Raw genomic sequence first — 25,795 nt, 5'->3', positions numbered from 1 at the left:
TGTTCTTGAAATGAATGGCAGTATATGCCTTTATTTGATAATGATTTAATAATAAAGCATCTGGAGAGCTAGAAGGACCAAAACTCTGACTTGCTAATAGGTAACCACTTTATTCCAATGTTCATCCATGTGCCTTTACTGCTCTCTGTCCTACCAGTAAACATGGATGCGTTGGTGAAAGTTTTTTAAAAGCGGAAGTCTTGATGTAACTAAACATTTAGTTGTATCAATATTCATTTTTATTGTGCATAGAATTTTGCTTTAAAATATTTATATGCTGCTTTTCTGAATAAGCTCTGTTTGAAGCAGGCTATTATAATTAAAACTGCAGCTATATATACAATTATGGATATATCTATATATTTATGTCTATATCATTTATTACTAAAGCCAAGAAGAAAACAGATTCAAAAGAATTTCCATCAGCATTACAATACTTGCAGGCAGGAGAAGGTCAGCTGAAGCACAGGCTTTCAAGCATTCTGAAAGGGCTGAAGTGTTAGCCACACACCAGGGGAAGATGTGGAATCACCACAGGATGTGTTCTGTCTCTCCTGGCCATGGAAGTAGAAACATCCACGGGGCCCCCGACTGAGGCTTATTTTATGTTATTTTAGTTGCAGATTTATAAATTACTTTCCAAGCGCAAGTTATTTATTTATTCATTAAATTTCTATTCTTCCCATCCTCCCAAAAGAGCCTTGTACTGACGCTGTGTACAATAAAAATAAAATACCATAAAATATGAAATACAAATGATTATAGATTCAGTAAGGGATAAATAAATCTGTTTCTCTCAGTTTCTCTTTTGTCCAGCGTTAAGTTCAGTTCTCCACATTCCTCAATCAGTTTATGATTTATTGTTTTAAAGCTCTCATGAAAACCCACCATCATTTTCATGTGAATTTCTCCTAATATAAACTTTTTTCAAAGTAATTTTATTTAAGGCAATACATGTTTGCATGCTTTTCACTAATAAAAGCATTTAATGCACACATTAAACCGTATAGACATTTTGTACACATCACTTGGCTAGAGAACTGCACTGCTAAATTCAGAGATGTGCAAATTTCTAAGGATGTCTGAGTTTCTATTCATGTATTGGTTCAGAAAGTGTGCATTAGGTAGGTTCACCTATAAATGTGAACTGAACTGCACTCTCTCCCCCTCCCTAAACTCAGTCAGCTAAAAGATCTCAGAATGCAGGCAGGATGGTGCAGGCATAGGCAATCTGCCAGAAAGCTCAGGTCCGATCTATTTGCAGCTTCCAATATCAAAAAGTTAGAAATGCATAAAAAGACCCCAGATGCAATTGCACATAGAATCAAAACACTGTAAAAAAGTGACATCACTAATGTGGAAGGAGGGTGAAGGAGATGCAAATGACCTGGGCAAACTCAATGCTGAAGGAAAACTATGTGTTCTCCAAACATGAAATGAATTTTAGAAATTGTCCTGGTTAACCTGGAATGCAGGAGTATTAGAATACTGCATTGTACAGTAAGGATGGGGGAGAAATTTCAGGATACCTAATTCACACTTTCTGAAAAAATGGGCAAACTGAAACACAACCATCCTTTGAAATTTACACCTCTCTATATTTTGCAAAGCAGTTCTCCAGCCAACTGACGTGTACAAAATGTCTATACTAGAGTAAAGTTTGCCTATGAATGCACATATTTGTGAAAGCAACATACAAAAATGTATTATATTAGGGGGAAATGTTTTGCAAAAAAATGTCTATATTGGACAAAATTGCATTAAAATGTGCACTAAAATGCTGGAGAATTTTCAGGAGGACTTTAAGAAAAATGCCAAAATATGGCAATACAGAGTACTGAACTTGAGTTTGGAAAAATTAGAAACAGGGAAAAATGGAAATTGAAAGATATGTTGATCCCTGGTAAGGAGCAGGCCAAAGCAACAATAAAGGAAGAGAAGGGGGGAATTTCACCTCTCCCCATTTAGATACCTTTGGGTGGCTCTGAAGTTGATGAGTAATGGGTTCATGCCATAACTTGCTCTGACAAAGAAGGCATTGACTCCTTAATCTAATCTCTCATCCAACAAGATCATGCTAATGACAATGCTACTCCCTTGTTGGTTCCATTTGCTAGTCTTGATGTCTAGCTCTTCCAGCAGCTTCTCAATTATTGAAAATGCAAACATCTGGATGAAATAAACCAAGGAAACATCCTGCAAGCTTTGCATGTGATCCAAAGCTTGGTTCCATTTTTTAAAAAAAAAACCTTTAGATTTATGGTGACCTGGGGAGCAGGGTGAAGCTTAACTAGGAATAGTTTCCAAATTGCAGCATCCAGCGAATGTCCAACGCTCCTAGTGATAAGACTGAGGAAAAGGAAGAAACCTTTGCTGGTAGGGAATAGAACACATTCAGACAAGACACACTGAAGAGTTGTTAAGAGGACAAAAACTCCTTTGCAACATAGGAAGGTGTCTTAGACGGGGTCCATCTAGTGTTGTCTACACTGTCTGCCAGTTATCTTCCCAGAGGGAGATGCCAAGGACCTTCTAAAAGCAAAGCAGATGCTCCAGCTGTTTTCTCCTTCTAAATGGATGGATGTGTATGCATAATCTATACTGTTATGAAAGGTGCATCAAAAATGGATATCTGATTAAAATGGTTGCCCATTTCCCATTCTAGATAAACGATGCAAAAAATAGTTTCAAGGCCAAGAAAGCAATGCTTTTCTACATTAATAAAAGAACAGAAATCTCTGCTGATATCATCCAAATCCAGAAAACTGGAGTTCTGTGACCAGTAAAATAATTATGCAAAATGTTGGGCTGCAACACTGAGTCAATTAGATTAATCAGGTCAAAACATTTTGATTAACTTAAAAAATACCCCCCCCCATTTAATCAGTCAGCAAATTATATATGGAAACCACAAGTCCTACGAGGAATGGCTGAAAGAGCTGGGTATGTTTTGCTTGAAGAATAGAAGATGAGAGTCTTTAAATATCTGAAGGGAAGTCACACAGAAAATGGAGCAGACATGATCTCTGTTGCTCCAAAGGACAGGACTAGAACCAATGGGCAGAAATTGCAGGAGAGGGAGCAGATTTCAGCTAAAACTGTAAGAGAACTGTCAGAGCTGCCTCAGGAGATAGTGAGCTCTTCTTCTCTGGAAGAAGCTGGATAGCCATCTATTAGGTTTGCTTTGGGCACAGACTGCACTGCAGATCCTACATTGAACAAGGTGGTGAACTAGATGGTCTCCAACATCTCCTTGCAAATTTTGTGGCTTTGTGAGCCAGCAATTCTTGCACCGTCCCTTTGCATTGCTTTTAATAGTACATAAATGAAAACTGTAGACATTCCCTGTTTGCCATCTTAAAAGAAGCAGTCCCTTGGAGTGAATGTGGTCTGCATCATAAGAAGATGTGGTCTTCTTATTTTAGAACTATTGGGTTGTGTCTTGTGTTCTACTCAGACAAACACCACTGAAATTGATGGACGTGACTAAAGCCCCATCGGCACTTTACATTCAAAGCAGTATTATACCCCCCCCCCCTGCCAATACTGGGCACTATTGTTTGTTAAGGGTAGTGGGAGTTGTTAGGAGGCCCCTATTCCCAGATGCCACAGTTCCCAGAGGGGTTTAACAATCAATCAAACCCTTTTACCGGGGAACTCCATGTTTTATAGTTCTTCAAAAGGGATATCGGACTAGCAATTCTGAACAGTTTTAGCAATCTACAGTTCCCATGGTTCTTTTGGGGAAGCCATAACCGTTTTAAAGGTGTAGTGCAGATGGGACCTTAGGTCAATAAATTTCAATTTAATTAAAAACTATGCAGACATGTTGAATGTTGATGCATGCTTTAATCTGTTTTTGGTTAACTGTTGGTTTTTCAATTAAAAAATGTTTTAAATATTAAATGTTTTAACTGTTTTTATTGTTTTATTCTGTTTGTAAGCTGCTTTGAGGGGTTTTTTTTAGAATCAAGACTGAGCTGTAGTTGTAAATAATAATAATAATATATAATAATAATAATAATAATAATAATAATAATAATAATAATAAGTAGCAGCAGTAGTAGTAATAATACTTGATTGGCAGGAAAACAAAGAAAGTGTATTACAAAACTGAAACCATCTCTTTGAAGAACATATGGCTTGTCATCAACATATGAAGAACTGGATTCTGTAAACCTGGTCCACTCTTCCTGAGATGTTTTCAGACCCATCTCCCATCAGCCTTGGTCCATATGGCCAATGGTCAGTACTGATCGGAGTTCTGGTCCAAAATTTATGGAGAGCGCTAAGTTACATCATGCAGAGAAGGAATCAACAACTAAAGTAAGAGCAGAGAATCAATAGCACCTTCCAGACTGGCCATACTACTCAAGGCTGGTGAAGGGCATGGACTGGGAAGGGTCCTGAGGGGGAGCTGGAGAGGCCTGGATCATTGCATTTATCCCCTGGGCCTGAGGCACCACACCAGAAGTAGAGATTGCAAGGCCGAGCCTCTGATGAATGCCAGCCGGCCCCTCAGCTGGCAATACAGGCACATATTGCAATGAAGTGGGGGGGGGGTTGCCCCTTCAGTTCCCTCCTCAAATTTTCACTCTTGTAAAATTTGTTAGTGACCAGAAGTACTGGGCAAAAGGGGCTCCTTGTGTTAGGGATTTCTATTTGTTATTTATTAAATTTATACACCACCCAAAGATCTCAGGGCGCTTCACAGGATAAAAATACAGGACAGATGCACCAAATAAATAGTTAAAACAAAATAATAACTTCCCCTTCCACAAACACATTTAAAAGGCCATAGAATATTAATCAGCCAAAGGCCTGGTTGAAGAGGAATGTTTCCGCCTGGCGCCTAAAGGAGTATAATGAAGGTGCCAGCTGAATCTCCTTGGGGAGAGCATTCCACAAATGGGGGGCCACTGCAGAAAAGGCCTGTTCTCACGTTGCCACCTTTTGGACCTGTTGTGGAGGAGGCAAATGAAGAAGGGCCTCGGAGGATGAGCACAGAGTTCGGGGCGGTTTATATAGGGCGAGGTGGTCCTTGAGGTCTTGGGTTCCTGAGCCACTTAAGGCTTTAAAACAAGTACTTTGAATTGGGCCCAGATGCTAATTGGGAGCTAGTGCAGTCAGGCCAAGATTGGTATGCTGAAACCATCTCGCCTGGGTAAGCATCCTGGCCACCGAATTCTGCACTAGTTTCTGAATCGTCTTCAGAGGCAGTCCTATATAAAGTGTGTCACGGAAATTTCTCAGAAATCTAAAACAGAAGAAGGAAGAGAGAAATTTTGACTCAGTTCTACATAAAAATCTCATATTAGTCTGGAAAATTCATTTGAGATGATATATACCATGTATCTTTAGGATTCACTGTGTTGTTTAATCCAGCATGGATGGCATTTATTCTGCCATATTCATATTTTTCTCATCTATTCTTTCTTTTATTTCACACTTTTTTTACATCATTGAACTCAAGTTGAAATGAGGTTACAAGGTGGTCTCCTATCCAGGCACTGAGCGAACACAGCTGGGCCCATGCCCTGGATAATTTCTTACTGATGCAGACATGCCCAGAGTGGCCTGCGCTCTGATGAAGCTTCCCATTGCCTTCCAGTGTGATGAACTGAATTGTTCTTGCCTCTTTCAAATCAATCCTTTCTGGAGCTGGGTTATCTTGCCCTTTGCTTGCCTTGGGTTCAGTCATTCGTCCTGATTCAGAAAGATGTTGCAGAATAGCCTTTGCTCAGAGGATACTCCGCATTGACTTCTTCATTTCATCTTAAAAATGTGTGTAAAAGTGTGTGTGTGTAAATATCCCTGCAATTTAAATTCAGAAGTGGGGTGGGAAAGTGGTATCAAAGTTTGGGAAAGACAGATCTGGATTGTGTGACCTCTCATTAAATCCACTACAGAGATCCATTTTTATTGGATCCACAGTGATTGGCTCATAACAAAATGTAGCCTTGAAATCTCAGTTTGGGTAAGTGATGCACTTGCTACGAGGCTGTCAAATTACATTTTAAAAGCTCTTCTGCTCATTGGCACACATGCTTCTTGAAGCCTAAGTTCTCCAACATTAAAGTGATCCCCTTCATTCTAATTATTACCGAATGCCTCCAATACTAATGGCACTTAATTGTTCCACTAGAACGATTGCTGTTGTTTTTGGCAGATGGAATGAAAACAGTTCCAAATACCATCAAAAGTGCTTATCAACACACAGCGTGTACAAGGCAAACGTTTGATATACAAGGGTGTGTTAATATCATGTCACTTCTTAATGCCACAGACGATTTTGTAATCCGTTCCTGCCTCAGTGCATGCTTGAGGAAAAATCCAGCGGGCTGAAAGTACCAAGGAGGAACTTCTTGGTAACAAGTAGAACATTTATCCCTGTCCTTGCAAATAATTCACTGGCGGTCTCTTATTTCCTGAAGTACGATTCCTAAATTGATCTTGATTTACCTCTATCTTTCCCGCTTGTTTGAATTTGTATGCAGCATCAAACATGCTTTTCTCACATATGTTCTTACCGGGGTTGATTTTTTTTTTAACACTTACTTAGCAGTTTATAGAAGGAAGTGAATGATCTCATCAAGATGCTTACAAATTAAAAAAAAATCTGTGCTTATTAATTATGCAGGATTAGTCTAATTATAATTCAGCAAATTAATTAGCGACAGAAGGTGTTCTGAAACATTGGCGTACATTTGCATGTTAAATGGAGAGGCTAGTCTGTAATATATGTAAATTTATGCATGGCTTCATAGTTTTAATTTAAAAATTTGCAGCTGCATATGGTATGGGAGCAGGTGAAAAGTCAGTTTTAGTTTAATGATGCTAACAAACATGGGATGCCGTCCTGTCTTAGGGAAGAGGTAGGCACCCATATCTGCCACTCTATAAATCTGTCATTGGAGTCTAATGTTACATCAGTGTTCAAACTCAAGGTCATCGTCAGCGACTAAGACACGCCAGTGCAATAGGTGTAAAAACACCAACTGAACAGACCTTTGAGATGAAGGGGAAAAGGTATGTGGACCCAAGGTGCTTGATTCTAAATTGGCTCTCTTAGCAAATTAATGTACGTTTCCTTTCACGCAACTGCAGTTTAGGGACTTGTGTAGGAGTGAAAGCCCTTATCTGAGTGTTATCTGCTCTGGCAGGTGTAAAATAGGTTCCTAACCTTGATTCTGTCTCTTGAATGTTCATGCCACTGCTGCCTCCTCCTCCTCCTCTCTGAGAGTTACAGGAAAGTTATTACCAAGTTTGGAATTAAATAGCAGAGGGTGTTTGTTTTTTTAAATCGGGTTGGCCTCTACCATCTGGCAGCAATAGTAAAAACCAGTGGACCAGTCAACAGCAAAAAAAAAAAAAAAGGATGAAAAGGAAAAGAAAAGGCTAGTGGTGTCATTGGTGTTCAGTGCACAGCCTTCCACAGAGATGTGGGGGAGAAAGGGGGATTTGCTCCAAAGGCACAGGAATAACTGGGCTCTGTCGAGGATGAATGTGTCTGTTGGTAATTGGTGCTGCCTTGGGAATGGGGGATGCAAAGGAGTAATAATTGCCCCAATAATCTTGAGTCTGAAATAAGGCTTTGCATTAGGAAATTGTAGGATTCATGAGGCTTCATTTCAGGTATCTCATAACCATGGGTTTTCGCATCCTGCTTCCCCACATTTGAAATAAACATTAATGTTTGAACTTCTGACAGGGAATATAGGAACATATGAAACTGTGTTATTTTTGATCCATCCAGCCCAGTGTTCTCTCTCTCTCTCTCTCTCTCTCTCTCTCTCTCTCTCTCTCTCTGACACACACACACACACACACACACACACACACACACACACACACACACAGAGCCATTCTGCAAGATCTTAAGCAAAAATGTCTCCCATCAGCTGCTAACCTGATCCTTTAACTGATATAGAGGATGGAATAGACATATACATGGGAACTGTGCCAAAGTTCCTCAGAAGACATTTTTCCTCCTGAGATTTTTTATTTTTCTCACCTGCTAGAATTTCTCCAAATATTTGCCACTGTGTGTGTTATGGGATGTAAGGCATCGATTTTCATTGCAGCTCGTGTTCCCTGCATGCAGTGCTGTTTCTGTTCTTCTGCAGTTTAGCTTCTGACAAAAACTATTCATCTCACTGTCCACTGTAGTGATATTATTTCACACCATTCATTTCAGTGCAAAGGAAACACAATGCAAATGTGATGAATGTCATCAACGATGTATCCTTTGCAGACTGAAAACAACAACAGCAAACATGGTTGTATCCGCTGGATTGAGTTCCATTCCAGATGTGGGACAAATGAGTGGACACCAGCAATTTCTGCTCCCATTTATGTTGGAATTCTCCAGGATCTAATGGTGGCCAAATCTGTGCCCCCCCCCCCACTTGCAATGGAATGATATTCAGTTGAGAACATCGCAGAGGTTGAGAAATGGTGGCCAGGCTTCCAATACTGATGCTGCTGCCACTTGCAGTAGAATACAATGAAATAGCTCCCACCCCAACAAATAAGGTATACAGTTTTATGAGACCAATTGTGTTCAGGTCAAAACATACTGAGTTTCATTGTGATCAAGGATGCGTTGCATTATGGTTTGTTTTACATCTTTCCTGAGTCATTTGAGAATGCACTTGCAGGTTGTACTAGTGTTTGAACTTGGAGTGTAGAATTGTGTCCTGAATGTGCATACCAAAGCTTTCTGTACATTAGTATGATATCTCAGCATTCAAAGCAGGTATTGTACTACAGTGTATTTTGCACCTTACTTTTCCACCTTGAAAACAGGAGTATTGGTAGATTTGCCATTTACTACTGAAGTGTAGAATTCTGCTTTGCACATACAGAATGTCCTACATTCAATTCAGGCATGTCAGCACTGAATGAAGATATCAAGGTATTAACTAACAAGCAGAGTTTCTTTCTAAATCCAAACATTTCATTCTACCTATGCAGCATGTGGGAAGGTATCTGATTATACATTTTTCTATAAGACAAAGAGAGGATGTGAGCTTGTGTCTTAACCCTGAATTCCTTACTTAATTCACAAAGAAAATGGCCTTGGGATAATAGCACTCAGAACATTATCAGTGGCTGGATCCCCTCTCCCCCACTTTTCACCTCTCAGTTTTTCCTGTCTGCATCTGGGTTCCTTCATACTTCTACCACCTCGAGACTCTGCCATTTTATTCCTACCTGAGCATGCATACGTGAGGCCTTCCTTTACTTATAGGACATTGTGACAAAATTGTGTTAGAATCTTTGGGTATTCATAGATCAGGGATAACCAATGGGGTGTGTTCCAGATGTTGTGAACCTCTACTCCCATTAACTGTGGCTGGTCTGGTCAGTGGTCAAGCATATGGGAATTGTAGGGTTGTTGCCAATGCTAGTCCTACACAGAGCAACCCTGCTGAAATTAATTTCAACTGGTCAACTCTGAAGAGAAGCTAGTTGGATATGACCCAGTGTCTATAACAGCTGGACAACACCACATAGGCTACCCCGGCTATAATTCTCATCCATTTTTTTCATGCTGGCTTTTTTGTGGGTGGGGAGGGGAGAAGGAGAGAAAAAGGGGAGGGGAAACTGAGGAGAAAGGGAAGCTGCTCCTATTGCAATTTGCAAATATCTCTCTGAAGACTTTTGGAATAACAACTGCAATTACAATTGCAGTTAGGATAGTGTTTTATTTTCAATCCCAGCCCATAGAGTTCAATTATTATTTTTATTAATGGGGCCAGATTTTCATTGGAATACAAAACAAGGTGGCTTTCCTTGGAGATCATTTGGTTCCTAGTGAGTGTGAGAGTAGCAAATGACTGTCTTTGGAGCTGGGATGTAAGCAGTAAGCAGTTGTAGTTTTGTATAATTGCTATGTTAGAAAATAAATGGTGGATGAAAGGAAAAAGGGGAAGAAGAGCATTACATATTGAATGTTCTCCCACATTAAAAAAAATAATCCCTGCAATATTTTTTTAAATGCTTTGTTTGTATATTTCTAGTCATTGATGGAATGCAAAGGCTGATACTAGGGCTGAGACTGGTTCTCTCACACACAGGAATGCAGAAGGCAAAATTGATTAAACCATTAAAAGAGGCATCCCCTCCCGTGTGAGAAAGGTAAACAGGAATGCTTCTCTTGAGATGGTTCTTTTCATTAGCAGTTTATGTAAGTACTTTGGTCAAACTTCATTAATGAAATGATTGGTCCAGGGATGAGGAACCTGCAGTGCTCCAGATGTTGTTAGACTCCAATTCCCATTAGCCCCAGCCAGCATGACCAATGGTCAGGGATGATGTTAGTGAAGTCCAATAACATCTGGAGGATCCCTGGATTAAGCATTTGAACAGTCAACATTTCAGTTCTAATCTAAACTAGGTATGTTGAATGTGAATATTTATTTCAAACTTTAAGTTAGAAATAGGGAAGCCTCCAGATTAACATGCTGCTCGGGCTGATGGGAGTTGTAGTCCAATAACATCTGGAGGGCCACAACTCCCTACTCCCTTCTAGGTATGATAAATGCTATAATAAGAAAGGTGTTGATCCACTGGAGCAATTATAATGGAGCCTGTTGTTGAACTCACATTCATTTCAAGGTATTAAAGGGGCATAAGAATTAAGGCAAACAATCAAAATAATGATATTGATGATGTTCCACAATTATAAGAATCATTTTTCTGAAACTTATAGAAATGACACCAAAAACCTGATTCATCTAACTGATGAATGTTCCAAACTGAAAACCAATCTGATAAAAATTGCCACAGGTACAACTGAAATGCGACATATTAATAGTTTTACTCAGTTTTTTCATATATTTCTTTCCCATTTTGTCAAAAACTACTGTTGTATTTTATTTGGACTTGTCAGGAAAGATACACTTTCATTGGTTTGATGAAGTTTTGAGCAGTTACAAAGCTTTTCCTGTCTAATTAAAATATATGGCAGCATCTACTGGCAAAATAATGTGGTGTGCTTTCAAGTTTGAAGTGAGAATTTTGCTAGTACTCCAGTATTTTCAGAAAGAGCCATCTGCTGGATGCTATGCGCAATGCCTATAATTATGGAATATGACAGTGTGGTGCAGCAATTAGACCAGAGGTTACTAAATATTTTAGACCCACAGTCACATTTGTAAACCTGATAAGCTGTTGTTGGCATCACTCACACCACCTTGAAAACACACACACACACACACACACACACACACACACACACACACACAGAGAGAGAGAGAGAGAGAGAGAGAGAGAGAGAGACTGTATACATGTGTAAAATATCCTGCTCATGTACATACCCACCCAACTGCAGTGTTCGAAACTTTTATTGTTCTAGGTGCATAATATTTTAGCTTCAGTTCATTCATTTTCAGCTTTGTATTCTTGTTATATAGAAAAAGTGCCTAGACATTCCGTTGTTGCGCCCATAACCTAGGATTAAGGTGCCCTTTAGCTCCTAGCTTTCATATATCAGTTTCTAACACTGCCCAACTGTGCACATGCTCGCACAAACCTGAAACAGCGAGTGCGTACACACACACACACACACACACACACACACACACACACACTTATCTGAATTATTCTAGAACCTTCCCTGGTACCGATGTCATGCTCACTGGTCAGTAGTTACCTGGGTCTTCTCTCCGCCCCCCTTTGAAGATGGGAACAAAATTTGCCCACCTCCAGTCTGTAGGGACCTCACCTGTTCTGCAAGACTTCATCTCCCATCAGCCCCAGCCATCATGGCCTGTGGTCAGGGATGAGGGGAGGTGCAGATCAACCACATCTGGAGAGTACCACATTGGCTACCCTGATATATAGGATTTCAGCTTCCAAAATGATTGATGGTACAGCAGACAGCAACTCACCACTAAAGATTTCTTTCCCCAAGGATCAGCAGCGGTAGATTGCTGTTTGCCCCCCAGCCAGGCATTTTCTGGACTTTAACCTCTTTCAGTTTCCCTATTGAAATCAATATGAACTGGTGGAATAGAAAAAATGCAGTCCCCCCCCCAAAAAAAGAAAAAGGGTTGTATCCAACCAAGATTTACCCTGAGTAGACGGGTTGAAATTAATGTACATTACTTAGTGAGGGCCATTTATTTTAGTGGGTCTACTCTGAGTAGGATTAGGATTGAATGCAACTGAATGTTTGGGGGGTTGAGGGGGGGAGGAATAGCATATTCCTAGTATTTGTTCTTTCCTCTTTTTTAATCCCTAGTTTCTATCCAGATTTAACCACAGTGGAACCACTCGGTGCTGGAATCTCAAAATGATTACAGAGTAGAATTGTTCCATTTCACACAACTCTCATTGTGTGAATCCCCAAATTTTCCTCTGAGCCTTTTTTTTTTTTTTTTTTGCTTTTTTGAGGAGTGGTGAGAGATGCACATGAAATAAAACACCATGGAAGTATTTGTGTCGGAGATTATTCTTATATTTGAGGTCTGCTCTATCAGATCTCACAAGCCAGATGGGATCATGTTGCTGGACCCCTCTGAAAGCGGCTTTATTCCTCACTCACTGAGGGCCATCTGAGCTGCTTGCTCACATAATATAATGCCAAGGGTAAACTATTTTCATCTGTCAAGTGTTAGAAGGTATGGACTGCGGCACCTGAAAAATAGCTTTGGTAACCTTGCGACTGTGTCCTGATAATAATACATGCTGATGGTGAGAGGAGAAAAAAGACAGGAAAACAAACAAACATAATTGTCCAAGTTGAAGGGGGGGGGCTGTGTCTAGATTCTGGAATGCTTAAAGACTGAGGAAGTTTGCATCAAAACACCCCAATTTGTTGTCTCCATCCTTTGCATGATGCTATTGGAATAAGGCTCTCTATCTTGCTGACCTCCCAGTTGGCAATGCCAATGCTCAGATTTTCCTTCTGGAAGCAAGACTACTATTTTTTTCTGATGTTGTTTCCAGGGCAATTAAAATAGCTATATGGAAATGAGTTGATTCATAATGTGCTGTTGATTTTCTCTCTGTCCCTTCCCTTGAATATATTCTTAGTGACTTAATAACTATTTAGGAGGCAAAGGCAGAATGCTGCTCTGTTGCACAAGGGTCTGAGGACCTGATAGCCCTTGAAGCCTTTGAACATATTCCAAGCAGATAACAGCTTTGTGTGAATACGTTACTGGATATTTGGAAGGTTTATATTATATGTTTAACTTAAGATGTATGCACTTAGGGCTATTGCATTCAGACTGTGAACTGATTATGGTTTTTTATTGGGGTTTGTTGTTAAATTTGCAAATAATAATAATAGCAGCAGCAGCAGCAGCAGCAGCAACAACAACAACAACAACAACAGTGTAGGCTGCCAAAGGGCTTGAATTACTTTGAAGAGCTCTTGGGGGGAGGGGGAGAAATATTAAACACTTTGCTACTGCATATTAATAGTCAGTTCTCCATCCTGGTGAAAAGTACAAGAATTTTGCCCTACCCTCTGAAAGTGAAGCTTTCCCCTTTTGGTATTCCCCCAACCACATCCATAAATTAAGAAAAAGGGAAAAAAGAGCACAGAAATCATTGAGCCCAGTCCTCATGCATACTATCCACTATTTCTCCAATGAAAATAGGGATGTCCTATTTTCCATCATCATCATCATCATCATCATCATCATCATTATTATTATTATTATTATTATTTCACCCATCTGACTGGGTTGCCTCAGTCACTCTGGGCAGCTTCCAACATATATAAAAACATAATAAAATTACACAGGGCTGCCTTCAGATGTCTTCTAAAGTTTGTATAGCTACTTATCTCCTTGGCTTGGGGGGTTGCATAACTCCATACCCTCACAACATTTATCTGATGAAAATAGGGACAAAGCAGAAATTGGGACAGCTTCTGAAAATCTGGGTTTGTCCCTGGAAAATTGGGGCACGTGGAGCTCCTGCTCATGGTGAATCCTTCCACCCCATGTAGCATTTAGACTTGTGGTCTAAAGTGGAACAGCCCAAAACAGGTTTATGGCCTGAAAGAGAAAGGGTGGGGAGAGAGATCCTTTGGCTGCATTGCTGTCTACTACAGCATGGGGAGGGGAACCCGTGGTTTTCCAGATGTTATTGAACTCCATCTGACCATCCGCCCCAGCCAGCTTTATGGTCAGGGGAATGATGGGAATGGTAGTCCAGCAACATCTGGAGGTTCACAAGTTCCTTACTCCTGTACTACAATATGCTGGCCTCTTAGCTTTATACAGACTGGAGGGGTCGAAAAAAATGATTTCACTAAATTTTGTGTTTGGTTGCCTTTAGATGCCTATGGTTCTAGTAGGCCTGGAATACTTCTCCAAAATAGCCATGCATTTCAAATTAGGCCAGGTTTGCCTCAAGTACTTGAATGATTGAAATATGTCATGAAACAGGCTGTATCTTTCCACATGTGGCAGCAAGAGTTTGAGTCATGGCTGAAAATATCCTTATGTGAAGCCAAGCATGGGCCAAGTAGCCATTGGAGTCCCTGTTTAATGCCTGTGTGAATTTTGTCCAGGAAAAGTTGTGAAAGCCGCTTTCTAATTATATAAAAACCAGGAAAACCCATTCTGTGGCTCTCCCATTGCCCCTAAATCATACTTCTGTGGTGTTAAGCTCTGCCTCCTTTTTGCTTCCTCTCTCCCGAAGTCATTTTTATTGTAATACCTCCATAAATATTAATGCCTTTAGCAGATGCAAGCATGTAAAATATCTGGGTATATATAAAAGACAGCACAGAACTCTTTTATATGGCTGCTTAGTTATCATTAGAGACTGGCTAGAAAATATCTGAAAGGAGGGGAAGGAATGAGTGACATGGTTCAACTAAAGGGGATACACACACACACACACACAATCTTGAGCATATGTGAGTATTTAAAGAAGTTTAAAGCCAGAGGAAGAAAATTAGGCACTTTAATGTTTCTACTGGGGTTTAAAGCAAATAAAGCAGCCATAATAAGGCTGAGTGTAGGCAGTGACCCATTGAAGCTGAAATGCTAAACATTCCTTGTGATTTAGGGTGCAGTATTTGTTTGTGAAGAGGTTGAGAGGCTGATGTTGAAATGGTGGGGAACCATCGCTTGCAATTCAGGACTTTGAAGATGTTTCTAAGAAAGCACACTCAACACACTTAGGGGGCGGCATCTTGATATAAGTGTGTATGGTGCTGTTATTGTCTTTGTTACCATAAGGGCTGCATATGCTAGAGCAGCTCACTTGCTCCATAAGGAGCTCCAGCTAGCCATGAACTTCATTTGAACTGTGTCTATTTACACAGCTTTGGCACCTTCCCACGGAAATATACACAGGAACTCAGGAAGCTGCCTTACTTAGGAGGTGATCTAGTCCACCTCTGCAAGTTTCCACACAGGGATCTTTCCTAGCCATAGCTTGAGTCACCAGGGACTGAACCTGGAACCTTCTGAATGCACAGTGTGCAACTGAGGCTGATCTACTTGGGTAATAGGGGCCCTGCGCTGCCTCAGCTTGACCTCAGTCGACCCTCTTCTCACCTACAACTTGTCCAGGGGCTGACACTGGCTCTAAGCTTTCTCCCTCATAGTCTCAGTGTTGCCCTTGGGCAACCTAATAGCAAGGAGGCCAGGGACAAAGTTCATATTAGTTGGGCATGTCTTCCCATGGATCTGGTTCCACCTCCTTTTGGTCTCCCTGCTGGCACCAGCCATGTGCTCTGCCATTGAGCAGATTCATGTCTTAAGGGAAGTGGGAATTGTAGCTCTGTAAGGGAAAAACTACAGTCCCCAAGATTCTTTTGGGGAAGTGCTTTAACTGTATGATGTGGAGCTGCCCTTTGGTGACCTGGTTTTGCCCAAATCATGTTGGAACTGGAGGGTGGGATGGACTTTCTTTGGCGATCACTCGTAGCTGAGCAAGATTGTCTTCCAAGAATATGGTTTTAACATATGTGACTGTGGAGGCCAATTCTGGATCCGCCCATCCATGGGATGGTAATATATAGATGAGTAAGGGTTTAGCGTTTAGCCACCCAACCACTACCCATTTGCTCCATTTTACACCTCTCTTATTTGAAAATAATGTAGCCAGTCTCGCACCTTCTCTTTAAGCTTATCATAACTCTGCAATTTCAATTTATCACCTTCTTGTTCTAAAATTTCCCAGTATTTTGGCCATTTGGCTTCCATGTTGAGTTTTTTCAAGGCTTTCGCCTCCATAGGTGATAGTCACCTTGGAGTTTTACTCTCCAGAAAGTCTTTATACCTTATCCAGACATTAAACAATGCTTTTCTGACAATATGGTTTTTAAATGCCTTATGCGCTTTTATCTTGCCGTACCATAGATGCATTTCAACGCATTCTTGTATCAATAGCACACATTCTTGTTATGGACTTCTGGGCCGAGACTGAGATGTCACAGTTGTATCATGCAGACAAGCTTGTGGGTTTGTGCATCTATTTAGCAAACAATTGGAGGAGGATGTCAGAAGGAAGCTGCCACCTCAAAATGTTCCTCTACCAGCTTTCCAGATGTTTTGGGATACAATTCTTATCTGCTTCAGCCAGCATGGCCAATAATCAGGGTTGGTGGAAGCTGTGCAGCAATGTCTGGAGGGCACCAGGTTGGTGAAGGCCGACATAAACAGTCCTGCCCGCGAAACCTTAGGGACTGACTTCTCCCATATGTTCCTCCTCTTCCCCCATGTGCACAGGGAAAGCCCTGCTCTAAATACTTTGTTCAGACTGAAAAAGTATAGGGCTTTATCAGTGGTGGCACCTACTCTAGAAATTGCTTTCTAGGCTGACTCATGAAATTTGGTCCTTCACAGTCCTTAGGAAAATGGGGAAAGACTTAAAAAAAATACTTCAAAGGTCACTGGATCTTATTTGATGAACTGGTTTGTTTCTTTGTTCCTCTGTTTATTAGAATTTATGCTGCAAATTGACCTGCTCTCTGAATCTTGTTGCCTATGGCTGTTCTTTCAAAATGTGTTGTTTTTGTTGTTTGGATTTTGTTGTTTTGAATTGTTCCAGAGTGAGTCACTCTGGAAGCCGCCTGACATCATTTTGAGAGGCATATCAATTTAAGACTGAATGAATACTTTATTAGCTAAACCATTCATCCAAATGAGTGTGAGGCATGCTCAAGGGCCCAATATTGTATTAAAAACTGTTTTCAAAAAAGATTGCATTTGTTCATGAACAATATGGATCAGTGGAAGAAGCAGACACTCTGCCTCTTCCCCCCACCCTCAGCTCCATCCTCTCACTCTTCATACATTGGAGCTCAGCCTCCAAGTCAGAGAAAGCAAAATGCTGCCATTAGTTGCTGGGTTCTAGATTTGCACACACACACACACACCCTCTTTTAATCTAGGCTACAACAGCAGAAGACCCACAAGCCACAAGGCCATCCTGGGATGCAGGATTTTCCCCATCAGGCAATCTTAGGGAAAATTTTGTCCAGGAGGGATGATTAGTTCTTTAAGATTTTACTCATTCTCTTGCACAATGTGAGATTTGGGATCAAACATAAAAAATGAAATTTTTATGAAATTTGGGGTTTATAAACCCTCAGAGTTTTTAACTCTACCACAGGGTGAATTGCAATTTTTGCATCTCTTTTAGTACATAATATGGATAGCTATATATTTGCCAAGGGCCAACATTTGCCATTATCTACTCGCCCTAAAGTGTGGGCATCTGTATGGATTTCAGTGCAGTCTGTTTCTGAGCTAGCCAATGAGGTGCCCTCCAGATAGCATTGGGCTATAACTCCCATCAACCCTGACCATCAGCCATGCTGGTTAGGGATTATGGAAGTTGTAGTCCAAGAACAGCTAGAGGGCACCACGTCACAAAAGCTGATCTGTTTGTTCACAAAAGCTGCCCTGTTTGGGGCCAACTTAAATTTAACAATGGAGTTAATTGACAGTAGCCAGGAGTTTGTGTGTGTATACTTCAATATCCATCACACAAAGAGGTTTGGATCCTCTGCATTAGCCACAAAGGGAAGTTAGTACAGACATGGCAGGAAGGGGAAAACGACCTTGCTTTTTAGTAATCCCATTGAGAAAGTCACCAACTTAAAAAAAATAAAATACAAACTACAAAATCTGTTAATAAAGTTAAAAAAAACCATTGGTATTTTCAAGAACATTTTAGGTGATATTAATATCTCATCAGTTTAATGATTTCCCCACACTCCCCATTCTTTTGTTGTTTATTATTTGCTGTTGGAAATGAATTGGATCTCTAAATATTTCCTTTGTCTGTTGGTAAAAAGAACCCACAATTTTTGAAGTTGGCAAAACTACGGTTTTATTGGAGATGTAACACTGGTGTGTATGTTTTGGAGGGGGGGCGATATGTTTTTTGCCTTATATTTCTATTGCTTGTTTTTCTTGTTGGTAAACCTTGGGAAAAATATACATCTTTCTTCTTTAAAGTTCTAATTCAAGGCATGAATGTGTGAGTTCTGGAGGGACTTTGGGACTGCGGTAAAAATTCGTTGTCATAGTAACAGAAAGGGAACTAGGCCTAGCTCACCTGGGACTTTAACTTACTGCAAAAGCTGGTTTTTTTTTTTTTTTAGACAAGCACTCAGCAAGGGAAATAAATAAATAAATTGCTCATTGTGTTCCCAGCTGACTTTCAACTCCCGCCCCCCTCCGCAACTATTCAACCCTTATATGAATGCATTTTATTTTGTCCTGCAGCCTTCATGAATTTTCTGTGTCCCAGTTAAATCTGTGGGTTCCTCCCTCACCACTGCAATTTAGATGTACTACTAGGATACCAGGGCAAACACACACACACACACACACACACACACACGAACAGAAAATGTCTCCAGCTGAAACAAAGCTAGATAGATCACAGACATACCTAGTGATGGTGGAGAAATTCAGTTTTGTTTGCAATATAATCAGAAATTACTTAATTCACACATCACAAACCAATACATAACTGAAACACAATTATCCCTCGAAATTCACATTTCTCTGAATTTTGCGATGCAGATCTTTAACCAACCAGTTAACAAAAATGTGAATGTTAGTGAAAGTCACATACAAAAATGCATTGTGTTTGAAGAAATGGTTTTGAGAGACTTACATGCTAGTCAAAATGGCATGCCAAACATGTGTATATTAGAAAGGTACATGATGGATACTTTTCATGAGTTTTTATTATTATTGCAAATTGCTGCAGAACTAAATTTGAGACCAGAAATAGGAGAAGCTGAAACTGACAGATTCATCTATCCATGAACAGAGCCATTCTCATTTTTGTGTTTGGATGGTGTAAACTCTGAAAATATGTCTAGGAACCTTTTGTTTTCCCATTCTCTAGCAGTTGCACACAAAATATCTAATGTAGCATAGGATAATAGGTCACAAAGAGATCTGCTATTTATTCTGTAACCTCGTTGTACATCTCACCTGCCCAGTGTTTCATTTTGATTTGTACATCTTGTGCCCCGGAGTCCCAAAATATGGAAACATCCATGTGTTTCCTGAGCAGGTTTAAAATTTTCTCTTCTTTTTGAGTATTTTGAGTGTGGACCTAATATATTTATGACTGTATCAGTTGGGCAACTTTGAAAAATGGATAGTTACATCCCAAAATCTGTAATTAATTTTCTCTGTTCCAACCCCCCCCCCCCCCGATTTTTGGGTGACATTTACATCTGCTTGAGCATATCCAGATGTGGTGCCAGTTTCGTGATTTTTCCATAGCACATATATAGAGCAGGCCAAATTGTATAACTGTTGATGCTGTTGAGGGAGGACTATGGGGGCAGGAGTCCAGGGTCCCACTCAGCAGAAACAAAACAGAGCTGGCTCACACCATTTTGAAGCAAGTGAAATAATGCACATTAGCAACTAAAAAAGCCCAGTCTTGAAAATATTAATTCCACAGGCTAAAATGATCCACTGTGAATAACCTATTGTAGGTTGCTTGGTCCTGGGACAAACTGTCGTCCTGCAGGATAGGAAGTCATTCTTGCTGCAATGTTTCAGTGGCCACGACTGCAGATGGGCAAATAGGTCGATTCTAATTTCAGTTTCTGTTTTTTCCAATCTTAAATTTAGTTTCCTACATTTCCCTAAGAACTGGTGATTTACTTTATTTTATTCTTTTTTTAAAAAAACAAACAAACCCTCATGAATGTTTCTTGGCATTTAAATGTGCATTTCTCTTAATAGACACATTTTTTTCAGGCAACATCCACATTTCCATGTTACTTTCACAAATATATGGTTTTGTGTTTTTGTTTTTTGTCTTTAATACTATGTGTCTTCAATATTAACATTTTAAATCCCCTTTTTTGGGGTTGGAGCACTACATCCACTAAAACATGAAGCAGTGTGAATTGTGAAGGTTAATTGTGATTTAGTTCATATATTGTTTTGGGGAAGGGAGAATTAGGTAGATTTGCATGCTGCCATGCTAGGGGCCGTAGCAGCAGGGCTCTCAGGTGTGTTGTTAAGAGGCCAGCTTAGCCCTGCTCTCGAGGCAATTTGCCTTTCGCCTCTCCCCACCTTTGTCCTGACTGGCATTACCTAACTGCTCTGTTGAATTGTACAGTCTATTCTACCACTTCCACATTTTACTAACTCGTTTCACTCCACGTGTAGACCAGGCCTTAACCAATCCCTTTTCAGATTTCAAATCAAGTTCTATGTCTCAAACTTTAATAAATTAAAGGTACCCATTCTATTCATTCAGGTTTGGTGGGTGGTTGGAGGAAGGCACAACATGTCACAACAGATGCAATATTCAAGGGTAAAACTGATTTTTTTCAAGGCAGTAAAACATTGCATTTTCAGTGCTGGGAACACATGGACTGCAATAGAAGAATCTGTAACCATGGTGGTAAATAGAGAGGCAAAGAACAAGGTTGAGTGAACTGGGCTACAATTATTTATTTTCACTTAAGAGATCTGTTTGGGATACTAAGTCCTTCAGCCTTTCAGCCTTCCTGCACTGCTCCCTCCCAGTGCACCATAACTCTGGGAATACGTTACAGGCTGCCCCCCTACTGGCAAGTCCCACAGCCCTGTACCAAATTCAGTCAATATATGCACAAATCTCAAGGGCCCTTGGAGATTATGTTTATTGACCCAGAAATGTACACAATTCCCTCCTTGTGGAAGGATTGTGTGCACATTCTCCATGTAGCCTGGTGAATGTGCACAATGGCCAGTTGTTATGCACATTAATCACTCAACTTACAGTCCATATACAGTATATAGATATAAAGATTACAGTGCGGTAAACAAACAAACAAACAAACAAACAAACAAACAAACAAACTCACTGCTTACCTGTTGGTAAAACACAGAAGTAAATTAAATGCCACCTATAGGATATTGAAGGGATGCCATGTTGTTTTTGTTCTGGATAACAGACTTGTGTTTGGATTTTTTTTTTGTGGGAGTCTTTTGTAAGCCCCTCAGGGTTATAAAGCAGGATGCAAGTATTCAAAATAAATAAACAATCTATTTATTGTTATGTCCTGCAAATATTACTTTCTCTAATACTTTCCAGTGTGATGGAAAAATATGTGATGTGGAATGTTTCCCCATTCATATTTATAAATTGTATTTCTGTTCCCCTGGAGATCTGAGGATACTACACATTGTTCTTCACTCCCTCATCATTTTACCCCAGCACCCCTGGAAGATAAATTAGGCTGACAGGTAGAGACTTCCCCATGGTCAACCTGTGTGAGCATTACAGCAGATGAGGATTTTAAACAAGAAGGTCACATTGGCCTTTGTGTTGGACCACACTCACTGGCCTCATCAGAATGTCTGCAAACATCCCAGTCTGAGGCTTAACATTCATGTGCTGATTGGAACATCAGTGTGGAAGGTCTATGTGCATTCAAGTGTTGTGTGCTGATGTTCTGTTTAATGCCTGTATATCAGGCTGTCCCCCTCCCTCCTCCATGCTTTAGTGAGGGGGGGTGCTCTGTGAACAGCTCTTACACGAATTTCATATTTTATGTAAGCTCCCAGCAATTTTATAAAATAATCTAAACTGAGAGAGACTTGCCCAAGGCTATTCAGTAAGGTTGATGAGCTGAGTGGGGATTTGGCCCGTGTCCCTCCACACCAAAACTCAAAATTCTGTCCACTTCACCATGTTTGACCTCATTATGGCTTCTTCACTTTTTTAAGTATATACCTTAAAATGTAGTGTATGGATGAGATCACCACATAAAATTGTCTGACACTTAAACAGACCTTTAGTTCTTTGTCTCGGTATTGTCTGCCACAGGGATGGGGAGAGCCTGTGACAACCCCCCCCCCCCCAAATGTTGTTGGACTACAACACCTATCATCCCTGACCATCAGCATCTGGAAGGCCAAAGGTTCTCCAGCCTTGGTCTATCATGACCAACAGTTGATCCCAGAAAGAGGTCTTTTCCAGCACTGGTACTGAGACCCTCTTGTTGAAATGTTGAGGCTTCAACTCAACTTTTTCTATATATATAAAAAAGCCCTGCATACACTTATGAAAACACCAGGATTGGCTTCAGCTCCTCTGAATTTCATGCAAATCCCAGTTTCGCATCTACATAATGTGCGAATGTCACTTAGACCCAGATAAAGAGATATAAATTGCAGAGCTGCATTCATGAGTACACAAATACTTTCAGGGTTTTTTATGGGGGGGATTCTATGTCTATTATCTTTATTCTTTCTTTTTGTTTTATTGCTTCAAATTCCCAATGCAACTGTTCTTGCCTCTGTCCTCACGTTGGAAGCTTCACCTATTGTATTTTGCCTTGCGTGTCTGTGAGCTAAAAGTTTTTTTGTTTTTTTTTAAAGATCTCTGGTTTCTAATAGCAATAGGTATTTCTTTGCAGGGCAAATAAATTCCACAAGAAATGTCATTTTAATCTGTTTTAATTGACAGCATGCTTTTAAAACACTCTGTTGATCTCTCCCGGTGGATTCTGCCACAAGGCACAATCATATCCGCACAAAGCAAGTAAATAATAACAGACACAATTTTTTAAAGTGGAAGATGTCACACACGCTCTCTCTTTCCCCCTACAGATTCTTCTTAAAATTTTTCCTCAAGTGCAATCAGAATTGTTTGAAAACAGCCGGGAACCCTCGAGATATGCGGCGGTTCCAGGTAAGTGTTATGGGATTCTCTGTTAAGTAAGTTGTCTGTCTTTTCGCTTCCGTTCCTCGTCACTGACACCATGGGTAATAAATGAGATGACAGTAAATGATAAACCCCATCATATATGGTTAAAGTTTTCCCTGCATTTGTCGTATTTAATCCTTGCTTCCCCCACTTCCCCCTTCTGAATGCCCAGGAGGGGAGGTGATGTACCCTGCCAACCAGTGATGTATATTTGATTTGACACCCCAAAGCAAGGCACTTGCATGTACAACTGCCCATAGCAGGGACTGTGTTCATGATCGGTAGCTGTCTCTGAATTTTTCAAAGTAGCTCTGTCTGTGAGCCATGCGCAAGTCCAACACGCACACACTTTAACATGCTCAGAATTGTCCATTCAAGTGCTTTCAAAACGGCGGCTGATCCAGGCATGGTCACTTTAAAGATCTTGCATGGTAAAGGCAACAAGGCCCATGGGACAATGACCCAGCTGCTTTGCAGGAAAATCTGCCACTGGTTTCATCATAGCTGTCGCTGATGTATTGAGAATACCAGCTAATAAAAACACAGAAGGAGGTGAAGTGTGTCAAGTTGGAAACATGGGGGGGGGGGAGGGGGCTGAGGAGACACAGGCACTAAATCTCATCTCTCTTTCTCTCTCCTTTCCACGCTGTAATTGTTTAAGGCTGTGTGCAGACGTAACACATTCACAGCAGTTCTCCACATACCACTATAATGCCTCGAGCCTAACCGCTCTCCATTTGATTCTGCTACTGTAGCTTGATAACTGAGCAAACATAATGAAAGAGTAAACACACAGCCTTGCTGCAGGTGGTTTTAAGGGTGCTGGGGGTAGGAAACAGGGTTGCTTCTTAAAGAAAAACAACCCAGCAGGTTAGCTTTCAACCTGGAGAGAGAGGATTTATTCTGTATATCGAATCTGGTACCAAACCATCATGGTATGGTTTAGACAAATCTGTGGCCGCCACATTCTGTACAGATGGTGGCGTTCCCAGGCTATCTTCAAGGGCAGCCCCCATATTACAGTAATCTATGTACCTTTCCTTATTCCCTTTGACACTTAAATTTGGCAGATTATCTATAGTGCAATAAAGAGGGTCTATCATATAGTATTCCCAGATTTTCGGGGGGGGGGCACAACAATTGCATAAACATTTCTCTGTTGTTGCTTTGATTCCCGATGTCTTCCCTTCCGGAATTCCACTCCTGGTTCTCTTGCAGTGTCTGCAGCAGGAAATGGCCTTTGTAATCACTTTGAGAAAGGGAAGTCTCTGCATCAACCAGGGTGGAGGAGGGCATAAAGCTATTTACGCCTGTTCTACCCCTCCTTTGGCCTCTTCAGTTTCGAAACTCAGAGTGGATATGGCCAATGTTCACTTACAGTTGTACATTGGATCCTGAACGCCTTGAGAGTCGAACATTTTGGCTCCCGAACGCCACAAATCCGGAAGTGAGTTTTCTGGTTTGCAAACGTTCTTTGGAACCCAAACATCCAACGTGGCTTACATAGCTTCTGATTGGCTGCAGGAGCTTCCTGCAGCCAATCAGAAGCCGCTCCTTGGTTTCCAAACATTTTGGAAGTTGAACGGACTTCCTGAACAGATTCTGTTTGACTTCCAATGTACGACTGTATTTGTTTCATGCCGAGACAGAAATCAAACCACAAATATATATTCACTGTTGTTTTTGCTTTTTGCCCACAAATGATATGTACATAACTGATTTACATCTTCCTGCTATTTGCATTGTGTTTCCTTTGCACTGAAATGAATGGGGTGGAATAATAACTTAATTTTTATAAGTTACTTAATTTCACCACAGCAAATAACAAGATGGATAATGTAGTTTTGGACAGACAGGAAATTTGCATTCCGTAAGATCCACGATACGGCTGCCTTATCTATAAAAGCATCTTGTGCAGCAGCATCTTCTTCTGCACGCACATGCGTTGTGTGGCTTGAGGACCTCTGGCACTCCCTTCCCCCAGATGCAATACTTCAGTGTCAAACTACTTCTAAACTTCCTCAGGCACAAGCCTTTATGGCAGACGCTACTATGGATGCTAGGGAAAAAAACCTCAGCGCCTAGGACTTGCCGATCGCATGGTCAGCAGTTCGAATCCCCGCAGCAGGGTGCGCTCCCGTTGCCAACCTAGCAGTTCGAAAGCACCTCCGGGTGCAAGTAGATAAATAGGGACTGCTTACTAGCGGGAAGGTAAACGGTGTTTCCGGGTGCTGCGCTGGTGCTGGCTCGCCAGAGCAACTTCGTCACGCTGGCCACATGACCCGGAAGTGTCTGCAGACAGCGCTGGCTCCTGGCCTCTAGAGTGAGATGAGCGCACAACCCTAGAGTCTGTCAAGACTGGCCCGTACGGGCAGGGGTACCTTTACCTTTACCTTTACTATGGATGCTATGCAATTTCCAACCAGGGCTGTGTCCTCTCAAGCAGCGGAATGGAAACAGCGCTGCATGTGACAAATACAAGGATGAATGGAAAATGTTGTCCCTGACCCTCAGATACCTTTAAGAGTATAATTTCACAACTGGCCTTCAGAGCTGTGGTGCTTGTTGTCAGGGGGCTTTTTGGTGCCAACCTGTAGCATACACCTAGAGTTATGGGGCCTTGGAA

The 25,795-nt window shown here is 40.9% G+C and overlaps 1 protein-coding gene across 2 annotated transcripts in view; it reads left to right on the top strand.

The window, feature by feature from the left end:
* Positions 1-25,795, top strand: part of EBF2 (EBF transcription factor 2) — a 265,985-nt gene that overhangs the window by 158,981 nt on the left and 81,209 nt on the right. For both annotated transcript variants that reach the window (XM_081171701.1, XM_081171700.1), the window contains exon 7: positions 23,073-23,154. In XM_081171701.1, the coding sequence (XP_081027827.1) occupies positions 23,073-23,154 (82 nt within the window). The remainder of the gene's footprint in view (positions 1-23,072; positions 23,155-25,795) is intronic.

This window comes from Podarcis bocagei (assembly GCF_964188305.1).
Source record: "Podarcis bocagei genome assembly, chromosome: 15".
In the NCBI taxonomy this organism is placed as follows: Eukaryota; Metazoa; Chordata; class Lepidosauria; order Squamata; family Lacertidae; genus Podarcis; species Podarcis bocagei.
This window is presented reverse-complemented; position numbering and strand designations above follow the sequence as displayed.